We start from the raw sequence: 25,780 nt of genomic DNA, 5'->3' as shown, positions 1-25,780 counted from the left end.
AGAAACAAAAGGATTAAAAAATAATTCAATTAGATAAATAGTGAGCAAATTATACTAATTAACTACTTATTCTGACGTAGCATAATCTTAAAAAGTTAGAAGACTAAGAATGCATTAAAACACTACTTTCAGCTCTGTTTTAAATATTAGAGGCTGGGGACTTGCAACTGCCTCAGAGTTTGAGAGTAAAATCGTGAACTGAATCTTGGTCCCATGCCACAGCATTGACAATCCCCATTCTACAAAACAAAAGATTCCTTTGATGTTGAAACCGCTTCTAAAAGAATCCTTCATATTTTTTGCCACAACGCAGGTCTTACTATATTTGTCATAGCAAAGGATGTTTGTGTTAGTCATACAAAGATGCCTATTTTATCTTTTATTAATTGCTCGTCGTCTTGTTCACTGTACTTCATTGGATAAGCATTGACAACGCCTCTTTCGCCGCAGTCTCCAGCCATTAAAGGATCAAAGTTGGGTCTTAACTGTGGATTCAAATAGCCTGCAATTACAACTTCTAATTCCGAGTGCCAAAGCTCATCTCACTTACTAGGTTAAATTAACGAGTTCCTACATATCTTACAGTGTCTACCAACAAGAGTTTGGGGTTACTAAACCAGACTACTCTGCAAAATACACATTCCACATTACGATCCCAAAACATCATCTCCTTAGTGAACAAGTAGGTAGTTCAATAGGTAAGTTGCTTTCCTAAACCATACAAAACATAACAAACGCTTAATTATCAACAACTGCATCAAAGAAACTTGGCAAACGACACCGGAGGAAGAAGGTCAACTGTCCTTTTCCGCTTCACAAATTCTTGCTGACCCATCACTCCCTGCATTGCAATACATCACCAAATATGCAATAATATTAACAGCATACACACACTCAAAGGAAAAAGAAACAAACTCGTGCAATATTCTCCAGGGACAAAGTCTCTAACTGCCACACAAAATCAGTATGTCAAAAAACCCGATACGAACCTGAAGTGTCAGAAATTCAGAATTAGATTAATCATAGAAACAAGGACCAACTAACAAAGTGATTAGTTGTATACTTGTATTAACAAACGAACATTTGTCATCGATGCAAGTTCGGCGGAAATTACAACTTATCCCATAACCGAAGTCGACTTAAAATATCTCAATCGGAACTATAACAATATGTATTTTGCTTAGTCAAAATATTGTTTTCAATTTAAAGGCAACCATGGTAATAACCAAAAACAAAACAGAGATTAAACTTACATTTTGAAGCCTGTGGCCCGTGCGGTCTTGTACAGCATCTTCACCAGGCAATGCAGCTGATGGTGACCCATTCGGGAACCTAGTCCTGCGATGCCCGCGACGGCCCCAGGTGCTGCACTTGCGTTTCTTTGTTCCCTTTGAACCAGATGCTTCGTTGGCACAGCCTGTTCCCTTTGTCCCCACGTGGATTGGATCCTTTGCTACCTCAGCATTGACATTACTTCCTCTCACGACCTCAACACCCAACCCGTTCTTGATTTCTAATAAAATTGTATCTCTCAAAATCCTATCGGTATACAACTTGTAGTCCTCATCCGTCAAGCAAGCTGCCTTTGCTAAACGCTTACACAGATGCACAAATGCATCCACTCTGGTTCTGTACAACGCTGTCATGTCGCCAGTTTGATTGACAACTCTTCCCGGTCCCAACAGGTACCTTGGTGGAACAGCCTCATGGTTATGTTCGTCAACAAACCGCGACACATACCATTTCCCACTCCCAGCTTTTCTCTTAATCCTCATTTCAGCAAGACAGCCGCAACGGGTTACAGCCTTGTGGTCCCTCTTTCGATCACTTTTGTCCAACCACTTCTTGTCTCTAAATCCTTCTCTGTTGCAGAGATAAGTGTACCGAACAAATTCCCCTTTACTGTTTTTTATCTTCTTTCCCTGCCTTATAGCAAAACCCTTAGCTCGCCCGTACTCATTATAGAAGCGACTAGCTTCCTCAGGATTATTGAACTCCATATGTAGTACATCCTCAGCTCGAAGGACTTCAGACTCTATAAAGCCATTGTCCAACCTTACACACTTGTCAACATTGTCCCCATCGAAGCCATCGGCTTCATTCACTGTGTCCAAGGATGTTTCCTGAACAATAACAAACAAAAATTTAGATATCTTTCCTACATTCACTCACACAGTAATTATTAGCAACCACAAGCAATGTGCATGTATTAATAAACAATAATACTCTCTGCATCATTACAAACGTCGAATCCCCAACAAATCGATGTTCTGATTAAATTCCTCAAATTTCGGCTAACAAACTTTGCTTTGTATTTTCATATGCCACAACAACTCCAGTATGCCAAACTGGGAAGAACATGTTGCCATCATGTTATTCAATATTATTCTTAAACCACTCAAAGTGGTGCGGCTTCTAATTTTACGCAAGTATCACTAATGTATCTACCATGGCTCAACATAAATCCTCTTTTGTGGTTTTCATGAATAACATTCTCGTTCCCTGTAGAACATAAATCATATAAATGACAATGACTACCTTAAACATCAATCCAACTGCTTGCGACCAAATTTACTGGATCTCAACATTGTCTTATAATGGAACCTTTGAAATGCTTGAAACATGGTCACTAACCCAAGCTAACGGCTACATGCTACAAACAATATCCTGGAAGGGAGACAAAGATTCATGTAACGAGCCCGTACCTCTTCATCATCAACAAGGTCCTGCCTTTCACTCCCAACTTGGATTGTGTCAGCACTCCTTTTGCAATGATCATGCAGCTTTCTGCTAGAGGAAGCCATTCTCAACCTGAAATAGGAATGGAACCACAAAACTTAGCAATGAAAATCATAAGACAAATAAATCCCTTATTGCACTCTGTTTGAATTCTTCCTATTGCTTTACAAAAATCTACCATCAAGTCTCTTCATTCAAAAGAAACATAATGCGTTCACAACATTCCTTGATCCTTCCCACTGGTCACTTCCATGGCTCTCTGCACCATCTCTACTCCATTTTTTTACTCAATTTCTTATGCAATAGAGGTGCCTAGATTGTCTTTGACATCTTTCAAAATTTTCTAGCACAACATATTGCAGGCTCAAACAAAAAAAGAAGTGCAATTGTCAAATCCATTCCATACTTGAACGCCCAAAGTTTCCATTGCAACCACTTTGACGGAGAAAAACATTTTAATACAGTAATCGCTACCTTCTTTAATTCTAGTTTTAAGTCACAAAATGAATTAAGTAAACAAACCCACAATCTGGTTCTGTACAATGCTGTCATGTCACCAGTTTGATTGACATCAACTCTTTCCGGTCCCAACAGGTACCTTGCTGGAACAGCCTCATGGTTATGTTCGTCCACAAAGCGCGACACATACCATTTCCCACTCTCAGCTTTCCTCTTAATCCTCATTTCGGCAAGACAGCCGCAACGGGTTACAACCTTGTGCTCCCTCTTGCGATCAGTTTTCTCCAACCACTTCTTGTCTCTAAATCCTTCTCTGTTGCAGAGATAGGTGTATCGAACAAATTCCCCTTTACTGTTTTTTATCTTCTTTCCCTGCCTTATAGAGAAACCCCTAGCTTGTCCATACTCATTATAGAAGCGACTAGCTTCCTCCGGATTGTTGAACTCCATATGTAGCACATCCTCAGCTCGAAGTACTTCAGACTCTACAAAGCTGTCGGCCAACCCTACACACTTGTCAACATTGTCCCTGTCGAAGTCATTGGCTTCAATCACCGTGTCCAAGCATGTTTCCTGATCAATAACAAACAAAAATTGAGATATCTTTCCTACATTCACTCATACAGTAACTATTAGCAACCTCAAGCCCTGTGCACGTATTAATAAACAATAATACTCTCTGCATCATTACAAACGTTGAATCCCCAACAAATTGGTGTTCTGATTAAATCCCTCAAATTTCGGTTACTAACAAACTTTGCTTTGTATTTTCAATTTTCATATGCCACAACAACTCTAGTATGTCAAACTGAGATGAACATGTTGCCATCATGTTATTCAATATTATTCTTAAACCACTCAAAGTGGTGCAGCTTCTAATCTTAGGCAAATATCACTAATGTCTCTATCATGGCTCAACATAAATCCTCTCTTTTGGTTTTCATGAACAACATTCTGAATCCCTGTAGAACATAAATTATGTAAATTTCAATGACTACATTAAGCATCAATCCAACTGTTAGGACTTGCGACTAAATTTACTGGATCTCAACATTGTCTTCATTAATAGAACCTTTGAAATGCTTGAAACATGGTCACTAACCCAAACTAACGGCTACATGCTAGATACAATATCCTGAAAGGAAGACAAAGATTCATGTAACGAGCTCGTACCTCTTCATCATGAACAAGCTCCTGCCTTTCACTCCCAACTTGGGCTGTGTCAGCACTCCCTTTGCAATGATCATGCGGCTTTCTGCTGGAGGAAGCCATTCTCAACCTGAAATAGGAATGGAACCATAAAACTTAGCAATTTAAAACATGAAACAAATAAATCAAACATGAAACAAATAAATCCCTTATCTCCACCATATCTACTCCATTTTTTATTCAATTTCTTATGCAATAAGGTGCCTCGGTTGTCTTTAACATCTTTCAAAATTTTCTGGCACAACATAATTCCAGGCTCAAACCAATTCAAACATTGGTTGGTACATTACATTTAATCTATCAAACAAAAAAGGGAGTGAAATTGTCAAATCCATTCCATACTTGAACGCCCAAGTTTCCATTGCAACAACTTTGATGGAGAAGAACACTTTAATACAGTAATCGCTACCTTCTTTAATTAGGTAGCGTTTGTTTTTGGAGACAGGACACAGAGACATGGACAGTACATATTTAGAATGTGTTTGGAAGTAGAGACATGGACACGGAACACATTGTCTCCGGGACAGTTTTTTATATTTTTGTGTCCACTCTTCTACGAAGGACAATGATGGACACGGGATTTGGAAGAGTGGACACGGACTCTTTTATAAATTTTGTTTTCCTTTTTGTCCATAGATATTTTTTATTATTCCACTATTATCCCTTCTTATTTTTCCTATAATTAGTCTTGAAACTTTTGAAAGATAAATATTATTAAAGGTAAAATTGATCTTTTTAAAATGCTAAAAAATAATTTATAAGTTGTAATTGATTTTATATAATTTAAAAAAAATCAGTTTTTAGATAAAAAAAATTGGTTTTCTAAATAAAAATAAATTTTTATGTGCAAAAACTTTTTTTTTTTCATGTAAAAATAGATTTTTTTTTAAAACTGATTTTTTATTTAAAATTAATTTGGCTTATTAACCTAAACAAAATTTTTTATTAATCAAACTCAAATCTATTTTTTTATTAATCTTAACCATATGTATTCCTACATATTAATAATAAATTTAAAAATAAAATAAATATATTTATAATTTTTATTTTAATATAAATACTATTATATATTTTTTTATTAAAATTTTTTGTCTCTTCAAATATTTTTTCAAGTTTCGTCTGTACTCCTACGTACTCTCATTCTCTATTAAATTACTTTGTACTTGATGTAGAAAATTTGGAATCATATGGTTATTTTAGTGATTTCATATAATATTTTAATCTTGTCCACATGTATCCAAACATAATACTGGACATTACATTAGTGTCTTGTACATCGTATCCAAACACAATACACAAACAATAATTTTTAGTGTCTCCGTCCTATTGTCTCTGTCTCAGTGTCGTGTTCTGTCCTGTCTTTGAAAACAAACGCAGCCTTACAGTTGAAGTCACAAAAATGAAGTAACTAAACAAACCTACAATTGGTGTTGGTAGCAAAAAGAAAACCTTGATTGGAACAACAGAAAAGCAGATTAAATTTGGAATTGTTAAACGCACTGATCTCTTTAAGCAAGAAACAATGCGCCTCCGCCGGAAGTGGTCGAAACTCTGTCTCCGGCAGCCGTGACTGCAGCAATGAGCTTTGAAGCCGTTGACACGTGGCAAAACCCTGCCTGTTGGTGTGCTCTATTATTCGGGCTATTTTTGTCTTTTACGAATATGACTCGCTCCAACTTTTTTTTTCCCTTTTACATACATGAAATGAAATGTTAGAATAAATTCGATAATTAAAAATTATCATACGATGATTTAATTAAATCTCTTCGTCCTTTTTCTTTTCCTTCATTCAGTTCGTTGTACATCTTGTGATCAATTTTGGTATTTATTCTACGGTTAATTCAAATTTTATTGTCTAAGATTTGTGAAATTTTTAATCGTGCAAATTATGATAATTTTTTATATTTGTTCGACGGTTAAGTTAGATTTTATTGTCTAGGATTTGTAAAATTTTTAATTTGTAAATTGTCTATCTGACTTGATTTATTTCTGGGTTCATATTCTTGGTTACATTATTTGAAAATTACTGTTAATTTTAAGTATGGTCTATGAATCTGTTTCCTCTTCTTCATTTCATTATTTAGATTTTGTTGGTATGATTATCATTTTTCCTTTTCCTACCAGTTGAATTGTTTGTTGCATGTGGTTTGTGTATTTCATCCATTTTTAGGATTTTTTAATGATTATAAAGATTGTCTTCTTACTTACCTTTTCTTATATTTATGGATGATGGGTTTGGTTTTGTGAATCATTGTTTAGGTATGTGGTTTCTACCTAATCTACTTTCTCCATGGTGATGTGATTGACAGAATTTTTTCAACAAAGTCAGTTTATAGACCCAGCTTCTCCTATTTAATTTTTGCATTTCCAATTTCATTCTCTGCTATTCAAGTTTTGCATTCCAATTTCCATTCTCATTCACTAATCCCTTTAAATTGTTTGGGCTGAATGTAGCAATTTATAATTTTTTCTGCATTCAGAATCATGTTCTCTTATCTGACTTGGTTTGTTTCTGGGTTCATGTTCTTGGTTACATTCTTTGGAAGTTTCTGTTACATTATTTGAAAACTGATGAATCTATTTTTAATTTTTTACTTTGTGTATATTCAACAAATCCATTGAAGTTTTATACTGTTTTCTGCATTCAGAATCATATTCTGTTATTTATGTTTGATGTCAAATTTTATGAAGCACTCAAATAATTATATTAAAAGCAGACCCATTCAATACAATATTAACATTCCATGAATCTATTTTTCTTTTTTATTTTGTGTATATTCAACAAATCCATTAAATTTATATAAAGTGAATTGGTGGTTGCATGTGGGTTGTGTGAATCATTATGAGGGAATGAGTTTTGTACCTAATTTGTTCTATCAGTAGTGATGTGATTCACAGAAATTGATGTATAGCTTTCTGATTGTTTATTTATATTTTGATTTCAGGTCAATTTCTTTATGTATTTTTTATTGTTTATATAAAGGAATTTTTTGTCTAACTAGGAATTCCCTCCTACAAAGAGAGATACATGGAGTAGGTTATCTTCCCTTGAAGATGTCTTCTCCATAGATAATGATGTTCTACCATACATTCTTCACTGAAAATGTGGGAATCCCTATCAAGGTATAGGCTTTCTATTTAATCTATTTGGTTAGTGGTGATGTGATTGATAGGAATTGATTCATAGCTTCTTGGTCATTAAATGAAAGATTTGGTTATTCAACTCAATTGCGTTCTCATTTTTTTATTATTTATGTAAAAATTATTTTATATTTCAGCTCTTGAAAAGACATGGAGTCTTTGTCCTGAATTTAAGATGCCATTCAGAAAGGAAGTGACTTTTTCACAATAAGATGGCATCACTCCACTGTTTGTGTTACTAGGGAATTCTCTTTTATCTAATCTATTTGATGAGTGGTGATGTGATTGATAGGAATTGATTGATAGCTTCTTGGTGATTTATTTGCATTTTGATGAAACCTTTTGTTAGTCAACTCAGTTGCATTTCAATCCTTTATTGGTTATGCAAAAATTGCTGTATATTTCACCTCTTGCAAAGAAGTAGAGCTGATTGTCATGAATTTGTTTGCTTCTTTGATAAAGGAATATGCTTGTGCCACTCCCATTCAAGTTTTGCATTTCCAATTCCATTGACTCCTGTTCAAGTCTTGCATTCTGATTTCAGTTCTGATTCAATAATCCCATTGATGAATCTTTGTTTTTTTTTTTAGGTATGTTCAACAAATCCATTAAGTTTACCTAAAGTGAATTGCTGGTTGCATGTGGGTTGTGTGAATCATTATCATGGAATGAATTTTGTACCTAATCTATTTAGTCAGTGGTGATGTGATTAATAGGAATTGATTCATAGCTTCTTGGTCATTAAATGAAAGAATTGGTTATTCAACTCAATTGCATTCTCATTTTTTTTTATTATTTATGTAAAAATTATTTTATATTTCAGCTCTTGAAAAGACATGGGGTCTTTGTCCTGAATTTAAGATGTCATTCAGAAAGGAAGTGGCTTTCTCACAATAAGATGGCATCACTCCACTGTTTGTGTTACTAGGGAATTCTCTTCTATCTAATCTATTTGATGAGTGGTGATGTGATTGATAGGAATTGATTGATAGCTTTTTGGCAATTTATTTGCATTTTGATGAAACCTTTTGTTAGTCAACTCAGTTGCATTTCAATCCTTTATTGATTATGCAAAAATTGTTGTATATTTCACCTCTTGCAACGAAGTAGAGGTGATTGTAATGAATTTGTTTGCTTCTTTGATAAAGGAATATACTTGTGCCACTCCCATTCAAGTTTTGCATTCTTAATTCCATTCGCTCCTGTTCAAGTCTTGCATTCTGATTTCAGTTCTGATTCAATAATCCCATTGATGAATCTTTGTTTTTTTAGGTATGTTCAACAAATCCATTAAGTTTACCTAAAGTGAATTGTTGGTTGCATGTGGGTTGTGTGAATCATTATCATGGAATGGGTTTTGTACCTAATCTATTCTATCAGTGGTGATGTGATTGACAAAAATTGATGTATAGCCTATTGGTCATTTATTTATTTTTTAAGTTCAACCGAATTGCATTACATTTTTGTTGTTTGTGGAAAAATTATTTTATATTTCAGCTGTTGGATGGACATACAGCTCTTCGCCCTGAACTTAAGAGGTTCATTGAGAAAAGAATGGCTTTGTGCCAGTAAAATGGCTTCATGGTATTATTTGTCTAACTAGCACATCTCTTTATCCAAAGAAAAATCTATCCAACAGCTGGTCTTCCCATGAAAATATGTTCTAGACACATAATAAGGTTGTGCTATATATTCTTCATTGGAAATTTGGGAATCATTATCAAGGTATGAGGTTTCAATCTCATCCGTTTCATGAATGTTGATGTGATTGACAGATTTTTATTGATGTTTGTCTATACTTTTTTTCCATTCATCTGCTGTTTCGAATGTATCCCTACTTAACACATTTACCAACTCTCATTGCCATGAATAGAATCATTGTTTGGGGTAGTTGATGACTGCCTTCCCTATGGTCTAATGACATGTAGGTGCATTGTAGTAGGTATGGCGTGATATCTCAATTTTTGGTCCCTATTTCTTGATTTCTTGAAAGTTTCACCTGTTTTTCCTGTTTTTGTGTTGATTCAGATTTTGCTCCTATGATTAGTTGTCTCTATGCCATTGAATGGAGATGCATATGGACTGAGATTTTGTTTCCCCTCCATTTCTATCCTCAATTTGAATTCTAAAAGGTGAGCCATGTGTCCTAGATTTTTTCTATAAAAGGATGGTTGGTGAACCACATTCAATGCATAAACATTTTGTTGTGTTCTATTTTCTCCTAAGCTCTGTCTATTTCAGAATTTTTTTGTTTACATTTTGATCTATTTCATCAACTCTGTTTATCTCTTTTCTTTTTTCTGCAATGCCTCCTCCTTTTGTTATGATTTCTAAGATGCATCCTCCTAGAGAGGCTTGGAGGCTGAAAGTTAGGGTTCTAAGGCTTTGGGTTGTACCCTCTTTTGGTAACCATGAGGTTCCTAACTCAATGGAGATGATTCTCCTTGATGAGTGATAAACCCATATTTCATGAGTTCTTTTGTGCTTAATTAGAGTGATTTATTCAACTCTTCACCTACTTATTCACATTAATTGCATGGTTTTACTTTCCCTTCCTTATTATGTCATATTGTGAAAAACATGTTTTCTAAGCTTTAAAATCAATTAATTTAATTACCTTTATTTCCATTCGATGCCGTGATTAGTGTGTTGAGTAGTTTCAGATTTTCTAAGGCAGAATGACTTAAAGGATGAAAAAGGAAACATACTAAAATGGAAGGAGGAGGCAAAACGGAGCTTTAAGGAAACTGGTATCCACGCGATCGCATGGATGACGCGATCGCGTGCCAAGCACGAATCAGAAGCGACGCGGCCGCATAACTGACGCGACCGCGCGCCTTAAGCAAAACGCACATGACGCGGTCGCATGACTGACGCGACCGCGTGACAAGGAAAAGCTCCAAATGACGCGACCGCGTGACCCACGCGGACGCGTGACAGAGGCCACGTATCAGAATTTATAGAATACGCCCCCAGCAAATTCTGAAGCCCTTTTTGGCCCAGATCCAAGTACAGACAGCATAGACCAGAGGTTATAAAGTGTGGGAATGCACCCATTCAAAGAGAGCTCGCATATTTTTACCTTTCAATGATTTAGATTTAGTTGAGAGGGAGATTTTCTCTCTCTCTCTTTTAGGATTTAGGATTTCTTCTTATTTTAAGAGTAACTCTGGATCCCAGGTTTAATGTTCTTTTATTTTAAGTTTTATTTCTTCCAACATTTGAATTGATTATTATAATTTGATTTATGAATTATTCCATGTCACAGATTGTTCTTTGAATTAATGATATTTGAGGTATTTTCAGTTTATGATTGTTCTCTTTGATTTAAGTTACCATTGCTTCCCATCTAAGGATATTTTTATTATTCCAGCAATTTTACTTTTTTCCCTTTTGGTTCTGGTTAAGAATTTAGTAACTCAACAGTTATTAAACTCAACATAATTGATAATCATTATCTTGCTAATTGAGCTGAACCTAAATAATCCCAACCTTTTCTTAGGAAATAAATAGGATTCAAAGGTCAATTCAATTAGTCCCTTGACTTTCCTTGCCCTGGTACAGGTTGACCAAGTGGAATTAAGATACAACTTTCATTATAGTTGAGAGGGATAGCCAAGTTGGACTTCTAATTTCCCTTATCTTTCCAAAAATTATTTTACAGTTATTATTTATTTTTTATTGCCATTTAATTCACTCGTCATTTAAATTACATGCTTCTCACCTTCTAAACCCCGATTACAACCTTTATAACCAATAATAAGAACATACTTCCTCGCAGTTCCTTGAGAAGACGACCCGAGGTTTGAATACTCGGTTAACAATTTTTAAGGGGTTTGTTACTTGTGACACCCAAAACGTTTGTATGAAAGGATTTTTGAAAGTTTAGAAACTATACTTGCAACGAGGATTTATCCGCAATTTTCTTGACCACGCAAAAGTTCTCTCATCAAAATGGCGCCGTTGCCGGGGAACTGCTAACGTGTGCCTTATTATTGGTTATTGTAAATATTTTTCTTTTGCTTGTTTATTTTTTTTGTTTTTCCTTTTTATCTTTATTTGCTACTATGAACTCTCACCCCTCTCGCTTTGAGTTTGGTTCTAATATTGTTAAAGGAAATAGAAGTTACAGCAGGAATGTGCATCAAGGTCAGACCAATCAAGGATGGATGGAACCAAGAGGATCTAATCAACCCTTTTGGCAGCAACACCCTCCGAGATATCCTGGACAAAGACCATTCTACCGTGCATACCCAGCTGAAAGACATGGTGGACAACCTTGTAACTACCAACAAGCCCCACCCCGTGCATATGAACCATCCTTTCAACATAACCTCGAACCACCACACTCACAAGCTTCTCTTCACCATTCGCCATATATCATATGATCCTTCCTTACTCCAATACCAATCCAATCGTTCCCAATCATCACCACTTTCCTTTGTATCATGTCCAAGTCTAGCAAACCGCGAAGCAGAGGATCGCCTAAAAGAAACAGTAATTAAATTTCAAACAACCATTCAACAACTGGAGCAAGCACTAATTCAATGGGCCACTAGACGCTCAAATATACAAGGATCAACCACAGCTCCATGTGGACAGCCCGAAGAAGAGCGTAGCATGAAAGAAATACTAGAGACTCCAGTGGACAAGACAGAGAATGAATTCGTACTAGAACAAGTGGAAGAAGCTGTCATTGTTCAAGAAGAAGAGTTGGTTGAAGATCTAGGAGATGCTGAACTTCCTTGGGAATCCAGAATTGAGGAAAACTTCATCCAAGATGCTACAGTTGATGCTAAGGAGGATACCGTACAATCTCCAAGGCAAGTCGTTTACGAAGAATCAGACGGAATAGTCCAAGAAGAAAAATTCCTTGATGATGATAGTCACAAGTCTAGTTCTCCTAGTGATGAACTTGCGTCCGCAAGTGAATTCTCTGAGATCGACGAATTTTCCCCAAGTGAATATGAAGATGATGCGGAGGTAGATTTCTCTCAACCTCCAATCTATGACTCGAGTGATGAGGAAGACATAGAAGACTTTGACCAGGATACAGATACAATTGAAGATCTTTGCAAGGAAATGGAAGAATTCACAGAAGAGCACAAGGAAACGGAACTTGCAGAACCACCAAAAACACCTACCGCAAGGCCATTACCACCTAATACAAGCTTCAAGTGGGTACAATCCTTAACTTATAATTTTACTTATTCACTTGAGTATGGTTTGCTCGAAACAGATGGCCAACTTAGAGCTCTCTGCGGCTTTAAGAGTAAGAGGGAATTGGCTCGTACTCAGAGTTGGTGCACCAGGTTCAATAAGGTTCCACGCTTCACCTCGAAGTACACGAATTGGTATAATGCTCAATTGCATGGATCACGGAGAATGTTTGGTCACCACGGTGAGATTCTACTTTTTAACCCGCCCGAATGGAAACTTACAAATCAAAACGGAGGCGGATCTAAAAACACAGCTTGGGATCATGGATTATATTCTGACATTCGTCATCCCGGGAGGCTGAATATCTGTTTGAAGCTGCTCAGAAGCTTTACATGCCTAGTTTGGGACCCCGGAGGCTATTGGCATTCCAAGCACTGGTGGAAATTTTTGGACGAATTTAAACATAAGCCACCATAACAGGATACTCTTCCAATGTCCAACTTAAGGACTTTAACTAAAGTTGCTAGGTGGGAGACAACCCACCATGGTATGGTCGCTTCTTTCTCAATCTATTTCTTGTTTATTGTTTTCAATTTACCCTTTTTTTTTATTTTAACATTAACCTGGAATCATGCATAGCATTCATGTTAATCACTGCATCCTACATTTTTCAGTTAAAAAAAAAAAGGGTTGCACGACGCGACCGCATGCCCCATGCGATCGCGTCATATAGCGAAAAACACCACCCATGCGACCGCGTGACCCACGCGGTCGCGTGATATATATATCAGCGTAAGGATCCAACGAACAGAAAGTTAGGCTGGAATCGTGTGGCCCCTGTGCGTTTCGCACAAATTGGCCCACGCGATCGCATGCCCCATGCGACCGCGTCACTTGCACAATACCAATCCCACGCGACCGCGTGAGCGACGCGATCGCGTCGCATGGATTGCACATCACCCCAAAAGGAGACAGAGAGTTGCGCTAAAACGGCGCTGGAGTCGTGCGTTTAGCACAAATTCCAGCGACGCGATCGCGCGACCCACGCGATCGCGTCACCCTTCTTTCCCCCCCTCTCATGCGATCGCGCACTCCACGCGGTCGCGTCACTCCCATTTTCGCCCCAAACACGTGACCGCGTGCCCCACGCGGCCGCGTGGATTCGAAAATATAACCCCCCAGCCCCCGAACCCTATCAGTCGCGAGCCCCCCTCCACCCCCAACCCTCTTCTCCCTCTCTGCTCCCTCTCCCTCCAACCACCACCCAGCACTACTCAGCCGCCACCGCCGGCCACCCAGACGCCGCCGCCACCCCGTACGCCGCCGCCCGAACCCCCTCCCCTCCCTTCTTCTCCCTTCCTCCTCTCTCCTCCCCTCTCCACCACTGCCTCCGCGACCACCGCCCCCCACCGCCGGCCACCCAGCCGCGCCCCCCTCTCTCTCCGCCACCCAACCGCACCCCCTTCTTCTATCACCAACCCAAAACCCTCGCCGCCACTGCCCCCATCAGCAGCCACCGCGACACTGTGCCCCGCCACCGCACCGGACGCCGCCGCAGCCACCTTCTTCCCTGTCCCACCCCTTCCGCTTACCAGGTTCTGCAACACGCAACCCTTTCTATCCGTTTGTCACTTTTCTGTATATTTTTTATTCCGTTTATGTTCATGATTAGGATAGCTAGACTTGCATGTTGTAGTGGATTTTTAGGATGTTAGGTAGTTTAGGCTGTGGTTAGTGGATCTAGGACTGTTTACTTGCACTGTTCTTACTTCTGTTTTATCCTATGTGCAAAATCTGTTGCTGCTATAATCATGATTCATATGCTGCTTTCTAGTATGTTGCTGCTGTTTACATTGAGTTTTTATGTTTATTTTATATCTATGTACATGCAGCTTGATTTTTTTTAATTCATATGAACTAATATGATTGCTGTTTATCTTCCGGGACAATCCAATTTTAGCCGGAATGCTGCCCAAATTTTTTTAAAATTGTTTTCATTCATGTTTTGGTTTGGCATTTCTGAAATCTGTTTTACTCTGCTTTACCCAAACCATTACATGAATGCTATGGCAAACTTTCTTATCCTCTTTGATTTCCTGGTTCATAACCTGCATTTGTGATTCACTGATTCCAATTTCTGATTTCTTTATTTCTATTCGAATCAGCATCACCCTGTTTTCTTTATTCGATTATGAGTACTTCTATTCTTACCTGTGAATCCTTGTTATATGGAATTCTTTCTATGCCACTTACTTTCCTAACTCACTAATTTTAATTTACTAATTTCTTTTTACCATACTAACCCTCTTGATCTCTTTTCTGATTACTTTTACTTCCTCTAACTTTCTCACTATGGCATATTGATTTTTTCTTTCCATTTAACATTAATTCAATCACATTTCAATTACTCATTTTCCTTATTCTATTTCTCCCTTACCGCTTTGAGTCTCCTTTGTTTAAATTGCCTATTTGCTTTCCTATTTTATCCATTTCCTGGTTTTCTGTTTTTCAGGATGTTTGCCTCACAGAGGAAAGGCAAAGGCAAGGCTACTGGCAAGCGCAAGAGAGGAGATTCCTCCCAGTCCATCATTGCTCTAATGCACGATTCCTCATGGCGGGAGAAGAACTTTACACAGCAGGAAAAAGCTGATCAGCTGCTCCCTTCGACTGATCCTATAAAATTTGCAAACCAGTACTGTGAGCTGAAGTACCCGACTTTTGCAAACTCCAGAAATCTATACCTGGAACGTACCTTGAAGATTCCAGAAGCCCTCCAGCAATACACTACTGAGCAAATCAAGCAACGGGGCTAGTTCTTTCGGAGAGACCACTGACAGAGGTCAATGCATCTTGGGTACGGGAATTCTATTGCAACTACTACCTTACTATCCTAGATGCAGTGAACCTGAGGGGAAAGCAAATTCTGGTCACTGAGGAGGCCATAGAGACCATTCTCCAGCTCCCAGCCAAGTCCGATCAGCCAGATGGTTTTGCACAGGCTGAGGAGGACATGGGCCAGATGCAGTTTGACTGGGACGCCGTGAAGGCACGGATAGCTCTCGACCCTGCTGTTCCTTGGGAGATGGGTCAGAACACCACTATGCCTAGAGGGATCAAGAGAGTGTACTTGAATGATGAGGCTTGGCTATGGCATCAGATCTTGAGTAATTTTGTGATGCCGAGTACTCACGAGACGGAGATCCCGGCTACCATGATCACCCTCCTTTGGTGTGTGCTAGAGGGTAAGGACCTTTATCTGCCACGTTTCATTCGGCACTATATGGCCAGGGTCCACGTCCGCGGCACTCTCCCCTTTCCTTATCTGGTTACACGGCTAGGCCGTCAGGCTGATGTACCTTGGGAGGATGCCGATGAGAGACCACCAGTGGCGGATTGCAGGAAGATCATTCCTCACAGCAGGAACTTCCTTGCTTTGGGCTACAGACCACCACCTGCCACTGCTACTGATGAGACAGCCCCTCCGTCTGCTGGACCCTCTTCATCCACAGCTGCCACAGCTACCCCTGCTGCCACCACTGCACCTCCACCCGCCTCTGAGCCGGTTTACCGCCTCGTGCACCGTCTATTCCGCCAGCTTGATCAGATGGAGCGCCGTAACAGGCGCCGGTATGAGAGATTGGAGCGCCGCAGCAGGCGACGCTATTCCCATCTGAAGCTGATGATCAGACAGGGCGCCGACATCCCCTCCGAGCCCGACACACCATCAGAGCCATCAGAGGAGGAGGAGGATGAGCACGAGGAGGAGCCTCATTCCCAGGCGGAGACTCATCAGCAGGCAGGCACAGAGCACGCCACACCACAGCAGGAGGCCCCACATCAGCTTAAGGCTGCAGATCCGGAGATCCCGCTCCAGTCAGTCCCTCCTCTACAGCAGCCAGACTCTCAGCCCACCACCGCCACAGAGACCCCATCTACCATCCCTCCCAGTGATGACACTCCTTCACATCCGGCTTGATTGAGCATCGAGGACGATGCTTCATTTTACGTGTGGGGAGGTCGCCATCTCTGGCGTTTATTTTGGTGAACTACTACATACCTTTTCTTTTATTTTGGATATTTTTCTGTATTTTTCTCTTTTTCTTTTATTGTTATTTTCTGAGTACTTATACATTGCTACTTGTGTATTTTACTCTATTTTCTGCATTTTGCATTTTTTTTGTTCATATTTTAGTTATTTAGTTCATTTTAGTTATTTAGTTTAGTTTGCAATTCTAACTTATTAGTGGATTAATTAGCATAGATTACCCTTTTTAGCATAAGATAGTATAGTTTAAATTGAAAAATATAAAAAGAGTAAGCTAGGAACTTGAACATATCAGATTTAAATCCACAAAACTTGTATATAGCATTACATGATGTAGTTAAGCTGACAACATTTCATCAAGGAGGAACATTAAAACTTTAAAAGCCACCCTAAATAATTTTTTTATGAGAATAATGGGAATTTTTAACTAAACCTGCATACAATATATAAATGATATATGATGCTTGAGTTAGAGAACACACAGCCTGTGAGTCTTGAGCTTAAACTGTATGGTTGCATTCAAACCATAATTTCATTTCTGTGTGTTACATTTCTTTTTATTCTGATGTTCTTTCCTTTGCTTTAATCTATATGTCCAATTATAGAATATAGAATAGATACATACCAAGAGAATGATTGAGGCCATCATTTGATTTTAGCTCACTCACCCCAAATTAGCCTACCTTTTACATCACCCTTGTTAGCCCCCTTGAGCCTTTTAAAACCCCTTTATTCTATTTAGCCAAATTACTAGCCTTAAGCAGAAAAACAAAAGAAAATCCCAAGTGAATCCTTGGTTAGCTTAAGATAGAAAATTATAAATAGAGTAGAATGTGGGAAACCTTTTGGGAACATGGATGATAGAAATAAAAGGTAGAAAAGTTAAAAGGAATAAAATAAAATTTGGGAAGCATGCTCATGAGAAAATCTAAGTGATTCAATTACCATGTGCATTAAAAAAAAAGAGAGAAAGAAAGTTATTTTTTTTCAGCATTTGAATAAAAGGGGATACAAAAGAAATTCCCCAATGCAAAATAAAAACAATGCACCTGGGATAAAAATAAAAGAGTGAAACATGAGCATGTAACAATAAGTGGGATAATATGGGAGAATAGGTAAAGAAGTTTTATCTTGCTAGAAATGTATGTTAGGTGAAATCTTAGTGTAACACCCTAACTACCAAAGCTCACGCTTCCGGCTGCGCGCCTTTGATAGCTCGGACATTACGACGACTTTTACCTTATTTAATACTAAAATATGAGCCTGTTTAAAACTTTAAACCGCAATACCGCTCCCAAAAATTCTTTCGTTCGATAACGTACATCCATAAATACCATACAACGTACAAAAACTCATAAAGAGTACATCCATATATATACATACATATATATAAGTAATACTACAAACATAATCCAATACAATTCCTATCCCTCTTACAGATTATATCAAGATAAAGGCGAGGGTACAATAAACCATAACTAAAACAATACAGAGCATTACAACAACAATTAAATAAGCTCTTCATAACTTCTGCGCCCATATCCTGAAAGGGGAAAAATGTAGGGGGGGGTGAGAACATCATCCTCGAAAGGGTTCTCAGTAGAGGGTTTTTAGGAATTACTGTAATAGGATACATGAAGATAAACCGTACCAGTGATTCATAACCGTCTTATGCCTCTTTTCAAAAACAACGGTTTACAATAAAAGTAAAGTCGGAAATCTTTTCGGAAAGAAGAACCGTTCAATTTTCAAAAACTCAAAAGCCTTTCAAAGCGGTTTATCTAAGCGAAACCAAAATAGCCTTTCATATTTTATTCCAAACCAGAAACACAAAACCGAAATCAACCATCAGTCCATCTCATTCCAACCACGGCCCTAGGCCCAAACAATCCAACCAACAACCAATCACCACAATCCAACAGAGTCCCAGATGCAAACACAAATAGGAAGTTCAAGCACAAACAAACAGTTATTACAAGTAAAACAGTTAGCAATTAATCACATAGGCAAACCAAGTATAATATGCACACCCAACCAATGTCACACAAATGCATATGATGCATGCCTGTCCCTAGTGGCTGATGATATCATCTGTCGGTTATAGAGCCAACCCGACAAGTCCTGGTAGCTAACCATTGGACTGTCCCTCTGTCGTGCATTCCCAACTCGAGTTATACTCATCATAAACTTGATCATAATCATGATCCATATCCATCACCCTCGCTGGTGAATATTTATCCATCACCATCACTGGTGAATATTTATGGGGGCGAGCTCATCCGGGCCTTTCACAGTGCCCGGCCACACTTACGACATTGGGTTAACAGAGCTTCGAGTCTCAACCTGGAGCACATGGTGGCTAGCCATTGCTACTACCCAGGGAAACCCTCATCTCCAATAGTGGAAGTGCAAAAATCACAATTATCAATAATTCAGCATATACATGCATTCATTCTCATCCATGGATCAACATCCATCTCAGCCATCCGGCTTACGATTCAGTCCAGAACCAGCCAATATTGATAATCACACACAGCCATTCTGGCTCACGGTTCAATCCAGAACCACTCAATATTCATAATCATACATAGCGATTCCGGCTCATAATAAAACAGCACTTCCACATTCAAAATCATCAAATTCATAAAATCGGCATTTAAGCCATAAATCATTTTCTCAATTCATTTCACTTTGAAATCAAGTTTCAACTCTTTTCAGCCTTGGCTTTTAGAAATCTCGTTTCTCAAATCATCTCAGGCTCATAAGCCAAATTTACTCAAAGTGAGTTCCCTTTTTAAAACAAAGCCGCTCTCGGCATCCTCTTTCCGAAACTTCCAAAACTATGGAAAGTTAAAGATTCATTTTGGGAACATTCAAAATCACCCATCCCACAATGGGATTTTATAACAAAGTTTCTCGGCAGAGTCCCAAGTCTTTAGGGGAGAATAGCATAACTTATTTCGCCGAATTCATTTAAAATCATTAAAACCTTGGCTTTCCGATTTGAGTAATAAAATAGGATCTAAGCCAAACCGAGTCACGTAATCATTTACTTCTTTCAAAGCCGATTCCTTTACTTAGGCAAAACCAGCTTCAACCCCCATGATAAATTCTAAAGCGTTTCAACTGTTCAAAATTGTTTTAGTCTTGCAAAAGTTCAGAGTTCAAAGAGTACTTAAAACCTTTCTCAAAACATTTCAAAATAAAACTTGTCAATAGACAGGTTCTTTCAAAGTCATTGAAACTTCTTTAATTGAAACCCCCAAGTCAAATTCAAAGGCATAAACCCTTTTCACATTCAAACAGCTTTAAAACACAAGTTTCATCTAAATAACTTTCTCTTGAAAGAGATACAATGCATTTCTTAAGAAGCAAGACTAAATCACAATTTCCTCTTTACTAACTCATTTCGAAAGCATGAATCATCCTTTTCTTGATAATTCAAATAAAATAGCAGAAGTCTTTAACTCATCATTTTCCAGACAACATTTCAATAAAGACTCAGATTTTATAGAAATTTTGGCAGCACCTCCCCTAAAACTTGGACTTTTGCCACCCGGTTCGGGTCCCAACTAAACCGTTTCTCATTCCTTTTCAACAGCTCAAATCCAGAAATCAATTCAAAAGCAAGCTAAATCCAACAGTCGCCTCAATGGCATATCTCAAGAAAACCATTTCAAAGTCAACTCAATATCAACCGATTTAACTCATTTCCAAAGCTTTAAAGAAACGGTTCAGTAACAAATCATTTATCCAAGATCAAGTCAATTAAAATAAACCAGGCTGAATTCAAAAGTGCATTCGACTCTTCACATCATCAAATAATTGACTCAAATCAAATCAATCCTCAACGGATTAAACTCAGATTTCAAATCTTTAAAGAATCACTTCAAAACATTACATTTCACAAAGCCGCACAACAATTCAGCCAAACAAACATCCATAATCATTCGACTCAATCAAATAATACATAAGGCAGATATAATCACTAAATACACAATATCTCATATCAGTATCCATATGTAATAATTCCAATAATAAACTATAGTTTTCGGAAAGCGCCCCTACCTCAAAACGTAATTCCATAACCCAAACGCCTCACAGAGTCATTTCCGCCTCAACCCGAACTGACGGCAACCAAAACCTCAGCTCTACTTGTTACCCTCTAAAATCAGAAACAGCTACAAGCGGCATAAGCAAACCGGATTCTAACTCCTAACACATTAATACCGCAAGACCTTAATATACATAACAAGACATTAACGTGGAGGTTTCGAAACGTAAAATACTCACTGAATTAACAAAACAGCCGCAGCCCCATATCAACCTGGCAGCGGCTCCGTCAGCCACCTCAAGCGGCAGCGGCAATGAAAGACTCCGACAACCGCGACTGCACAACAACGTCATGACGATAAAGACCCATGAATAGAAAGGAATGAAGACCAAATGCAAGGACCCTTACCGGCAGTGGTTTTCCAGTGACGGCGGCGAGGTTTTTCTTGCGGCAGAAGCAACTAGAAGCTTCGACGTTGGTTCCAATGGCCACAGAACTCCGGCAACAGTAGCAGGAGCTTCAGTTAAGCACCGCAGAGCAGTAGATCGGCAGTGGCGGAGCCGGCTTTTCCTCCATCGCGTTCTGTTCCTTTCGCACTGCTCTCTCTCTCTCCCTCTCGTCAGCGACAGTGACGGAGGCAACCCCCAGCAGCGGAGGCAGCAAGGCTAGCTCAACTGTAGCAGAGCGCGACACGCCTCTCTCTTGGTCTCTCGCTCCCCCTCTGGCCGCGATTCACGGCGGCAATAGCAACGCCGTTGCAATACACGGAAGCAGTGGCGGCAACAAGGCTAGCCGCAAGCTTCTCTCCCTCGTGCGCCTCTGTTCTGGGTTCCTTCCTCCGCGACGGAAATGGCGGCGCAAGGATGGCAGCGACGCATGGCTCGATGGCCGGGCACGGTGGCGGCACGAGCTCCCTTAAACCCTCCTCTGCGCGAACAGTGGCGACACAGGAAGCTTCGGCGGCGATGCGACGGCGAGGAGGCTTGGCGACGGTGACCCTGGCGGCATGGACTGTTGCGGCGGCGTGACGCGGTGAGCTTCCCTCCTCTCCTCAGCCTCTCTCTCTCTCTCTTTGCTTTTGTTTCGTTGGTTCATAGAAGGGGGGAAAAACGGCGTGTTCTTCTTGCAGCTGGGCTATTGGGGGGAGGGTTTCAGTGGCGGCTGCTAGGGTTAGAGGGATTAGGGTTTCATTATTTTGAAAATTAGGGTTAGGGGTAATTTTGTAATTTCAAATGAAATTGGGGAAAATATAGTAATTGAAACCCAATTTAAATCCAACACTAATTATATATAGAAAAATACTATTTGCTCATCAATTTTACAATTTATTTTCAATAAAATGTCCAAATCAAATAATTAGGAGTAATATACTGAATTTCTTCAATTTTCAAAATAGCAGTGATAATATTTAAAATATTACTTATCTAATCCAAATCATGTAAAATCCCTCATATTTCATAACTGCCAAATTCATAATCTGAATATAGAAAATAACCCAATAATTATAAAAATTGGATAAAAATCATAACTCGTCTCAAATTCAATAAATAAAACTTGCCTTAATTATCTTTAATAAAAATGATTTCCGAAATTAAGGCTATAATTAACAATATGATTTGAGACTTGATCATAATAAGACTTTTCAAAAGTTATGGGTCTTACACTTAGTCTAATTAAGGATTCGCTTATTAGCTCATTTAACCCTATACATAAATCCTTACCTTTACCTTGGCCCCATTACAACCTTAATTAAAGACCTCATGACTTTTTGGTATAACTATATTCTATAATTGTTGATTGGTTAGACGAAGAACAAAGCTATAGAAATTAAGAATAAAAAGAAAGATGGAGTGAATAAACCCAATAAACACTGAGTGACTAGAGAGTAAACACAAAATCCAGTGAGGGTTCAATAACTCATCAACATATATCTGTACTTAATTTACTAATTGTTTTGCAAGTTTGTACAATGTTTTCTTTCCCATCTCATTTGCTAAAGTGCTTTATTATTTAAGGGTTGGCTATATATATATATATATATACATGACTCCTTGAGAATGTGGATTAACTTGACTACATGTAAGCTTTATATATGAGTGAATAATTAGAGTTGCATGATGCATCATTCATTTAGGTAGTTGCATTTAAATTAGGTTGCATTGCATGACATTCCATCACTTTAACCTTAATTATTTACCTTGGATTTAGCATGAGGACATGCTAGTGTTTAAGTGTGGGGAGGTTGATAAACCCATATTTCATGAGTTCTTTTGTGCTTAATTAGAGTGATTTATTCAACTCTTCACCTACTTATTCACATTAATTGCATGGTTTTACTTTCCCTTCCTTATTATGTCATATTGTGAAAAACATGTTTCCTAAGCTTTAAAATCAATTAATTTAATTACCTTTATTTCCATTCGATGCCGTGATTAGTGTGTTGAGTAGTTTCAGATTTTCTAAGGCAGAATGACTTAAAGGATGAAAAAGGAAATATACTAAAATGGAAGGAGGAGGCAAAACAGAGCTTTAAGGAAACTGGTATCCACGCGATCGCATGGATGACGCGATCGCGTGCCAAGCACGAATCAGAAGCGACGCGACCGCATGACTGACGCGACCGCGCGCCTTAAGCAGAACGCACATGACGCGGTCGCATGACTGACGCGACCGCGTGACAAGGAAAAGCTCCAAATGACGCAACCGCGTGACCCACGCGGACGCGTGACAGAGGCCACGTATCAGAATTTACAGAATACGCCCCAACGAATTCTGAAGCCCTTTTTGGCCCAGATCCAAGTACAGACAGCATAGACCAGAGGTTATAAAGTGTGGGAATGCACCCATTCAAAGAGAGCTCGCATATTTTTACCTTTCAATGATTTAGATTTAGTTGAGAGGGAGATTTTCTCTCTCTCTCTCTTTTAGGATTTAGGATTTCTTCTTGTTTTAAGAGTAACTCTGGATTCCAGGTTTAATGTTCTTTTATTTTAAGTTTTATTTATTCCAACATTTGAATTGATTATTATAATTTGATTTATGAATTATTCCATGTCACAGCTTGTTCTTTGAGTTAATGATATTTGAGGTATTTTCAGTTTATGATTGTTCTCTTTGATTTAAGTTACCATTGCTTCCCATCTAAGGATATTTTTATTATTCCAACAATTTTACTTTTTCCCCTTTTGGTTCTGGTTACGAATTTAGTAACTCAACAATTATTAAACTCAACATAATTGATAATCGTTATCTTGCTAATTGAGCTGAACCTAAATAATCCCAACCTTTTCTTAGGAAATAAATAGGATTCAAAGGTCAATTCAATTAGTCCCTTGACTTTCCTTGCCCTGGTACAGGTTGACCAAGTGGAATTAAGATACAACTTTCATTATAGTTGAGAGGGATAGCCAAGTTGGACTTCTAATTTCCCTTATCTTGCCAAAAGTTGTTTTACAGTTATTATTTATTTTTTATTGCCATTTAATTCACTCGTCATTTAAATTACTTGCTTCTCACCTTCTAAACCCCGATTACAACCTTTATAACCAATAATAAGAACATACTTCCTCGCAGTTCCTTGAGAAGATGACCCGAGGTTTGAATACTCGGTTAACAATTTTTAAGGGGTTTGTTACTTGTGACACCCAAAACGTTTGTATGAAAGGACTTTTGAAGGTTTAGAAACTATACTTGCAACGAGGATTTATCCGCAATTTTCTAGACCACGCAAAAGTTCTCTCATCAATGAGCATGTTAGCTCCTATTAGCTTCTCTTTTAAATTTGGTGTTAGTTGTTATTTTTTAAGTTTTCAACTTTAAATTATGTGTTTCACTAATCTGATTTTGTTCTTTTATTGGATTTCCAGTGTGGAAAAATTCAAGCTACAGTTAAGAAACCACTCCTTAATAGCTTTAGGGATCATATAGTTGAAGGTCAAATTTATAGAATGGCATACTTTACTGTTGTGTCAAATCATGGTAGTTATAGAGCAACTTCTCATGAATTCAAATTGGTTTTCCTTCACCGAACTACTATTGTAGCTGTTGATGAAGATGTTATCCCTAAGACTTGTTTCAACATGTTTTCTTTGTCTAAGCTGCTGAACATGACCCAAGATTATGATTTTTTAGTTGGTGTGTATCTCTTCTTACTATTCTGTTATTCAAGTTTTTTTAACAAATTCTTTGAATATTTAATAGGTTGTGTTTATTTGGAATAGATGTCATTGGTCTTTTAACTTCAGTGGGAGAAGAGAAAGAATATGCAAAAAAGGGGAAAATTGTGAAAATGATTGTGCTGGAATTAACTTCAAAAGAATATGTTAATTGAGTCATTTCTCGTGGTTTCTCTTTATCTTTTAATAATTTTTTTCCTTATTTTCTGTTTTATTCTTTGTCATGTTTTGAGTTTTAGTCTTACAGTGCGATGTGCATTGTTTGGGGACTATGTTAATCAAGTAAATCATTTCTTTGCCTCTGGCTATGTGGAGCAGTCTGTTGTTGTCATTCAACTTGCAAAAGTCAAGTTCTTTAGGGGTACATTGTTTGTTTTCTATACATCTCATTGCTACTCTAGGTGTTGTCTCCAATAAACTTTGCTAAACTCTTTCTGTATTGCTGTGTAGGTCAAGTAGGTCTTCAAAATGTGATATATGCCACTCAAATGTTATTTAATCCTGATCTTCCTGAAGTTGTTGAATTCAGGCAGAGGTTAGCATGGTTTATTTTCTTGATTTTTATTGTATTCTTTATTTACAACCAATCTGGAGTAACAAGTACAAGTGTCTGCCATCATTTTTTTCAGTATGATTGAGCAAGGTGTCAATGGTACCCAGCCACTGTTTATTGCAAATGAGGGTAAAGTTGTCTCCTTGGAAGATGATCTCATACGTTTAACTAGAAAATGTACTATTGAAGAGCTTCAAGATAACAATGAGGTTGTCTTCTTTTGAGTTAGTTGTGTTTATGTTTAT

General features: G+C 38.2%; 2 protein-coding genes across 5 annotated transcripts; one reads left to right on the top strand and one right to left on the bottom strand.

Moving 5' to 3' along the window:
• Positions 1–426: 426 nt before the first annotated feature.
• LOC107619118 (uncharacterized) lies at positions 427–6,072 on the bottom strand. Of its 4 annotated transcripts, none has more exons than XM_088499979.1 (7): positions 5,908–6,065; positions 4,372–4,477; positions 3,266–3,771; positions 2,706–2,811; positions 1,254–2,123; positions 916–989; positions 427–841 (listed from the first exon to the last, which is right to left on the bottom strand). In XM_088499979.1, exons 2-6 carry the CDS (start codon positions 4,468–4,470, stop codon positions 945–947), a joined length of 1,626 nt encoding a protein of 541 aa, XP_088356105.1. In that variant the 5' UTR covers positions 4,471–4,477; positions 5,908–6,065; the 3' UTR covers positions 427–841; positions 916–944. The 4 variants fall into 4 exon arrangements, with proteins under 4 accessions (XP_088356105.1, XP_088356106.1, XP_020966395.1 ...); XM_088499980.1 differs by having other exon boundaries at positions 5,857–6,004; XM_021110736.2 differs by lacking the exon at positions 916–989 and having other exon boundaries at positions 5,908–6,072.
• A 3,781-nt stretch (positions 6,073–9,853) lies between these two features.
• LOC148543899 (replication protein A 70 kDa DNA-binding subunit C-like) lies at positions 9,854–25,759 on the top strand. Its single transcript, XM_088498763.1, has 7 exons — positions 9,854–9,999; positions 19,791–19,794; positions 24,674–24,941; positions 25,028–25,124; positions 25,222–25,343; positions 25,433–25,517; positions 25,612–25,759. Exons 1-7 carry the CDS (start codon positions 9,854–9,856, stop codon positions 25,757–25,759), a joined length of 870 nt encoding a protein of 289 aa, XP_088354889.1.
• Positions 25,760–25,780: the final 21 nt, after the last annotated feature.

Source organism: Arachis ipaensis, chromosome B9, assembly GCF_059453495.1.
Source record: "Arachis ipaensis isolate K30076 ecotype BB chromosome B9, ASM5945349v1, whole genome shotgun sequence".
In the NCBI taxonomy this organism is placed as follows: domain Eukaryota; kingdom Viridiplantae; phylum Streptophyta; class Magnoliopsida; order Fabales; family Fabaceae; genus Arachis; species Arachis ipaensis.
The sequence above is the reverse complement of the archived record's forward strand: the minus strand, read 5'-3'. Positions and strand labels throughout refer to the sequence as shown.

Bases quoted from the DNA above. Each gene is read 5' to 3' on its own strand.
- LOC107619118 (XM_021110736.2), bottom strand. From the start codon at position 4,470: ATGGCTTCCTCCAGCAGAAAGCCGCATGATCATTGCAAAGGGAGTGCT. The intron at 3,772-4,371 runs GTACGAGCTCGT...GTTATTGATCAG, and splicing joins AGCTTGTTCATGATGAAGAG to GAAACATGCTTGGACACGGT. The intron at 2,124-2,705 runs GTACGGGCTCGT...GTTATTGTTCAG, and splicing joins ACCTTGTTGATGATGAAGAG to GAAACATCCTTGGACACAGT.
- LOC148543899 (XM_088498763.1), top strand. From the start codon at position 9,854: ATGCCTCCTCCTTTTGTTATGATTTCTAAGATGCATCCTCCTAGAGAG. The intron at 25,125-25,221 runs ATATGTTAATTG...TTTGAGTTTTAG, and splicing joins CTGGAATTAACTTCAAAAGA to TCTTACAGTGCGATGTGCAT. The intron at 25,518-25,611 runs GTTAGCATGGTT...CATTTTTTTCAG, and splicing joins GTTGTTGAATTCAGGCAGAG to TATGATTGAGCAAGGTGTCA.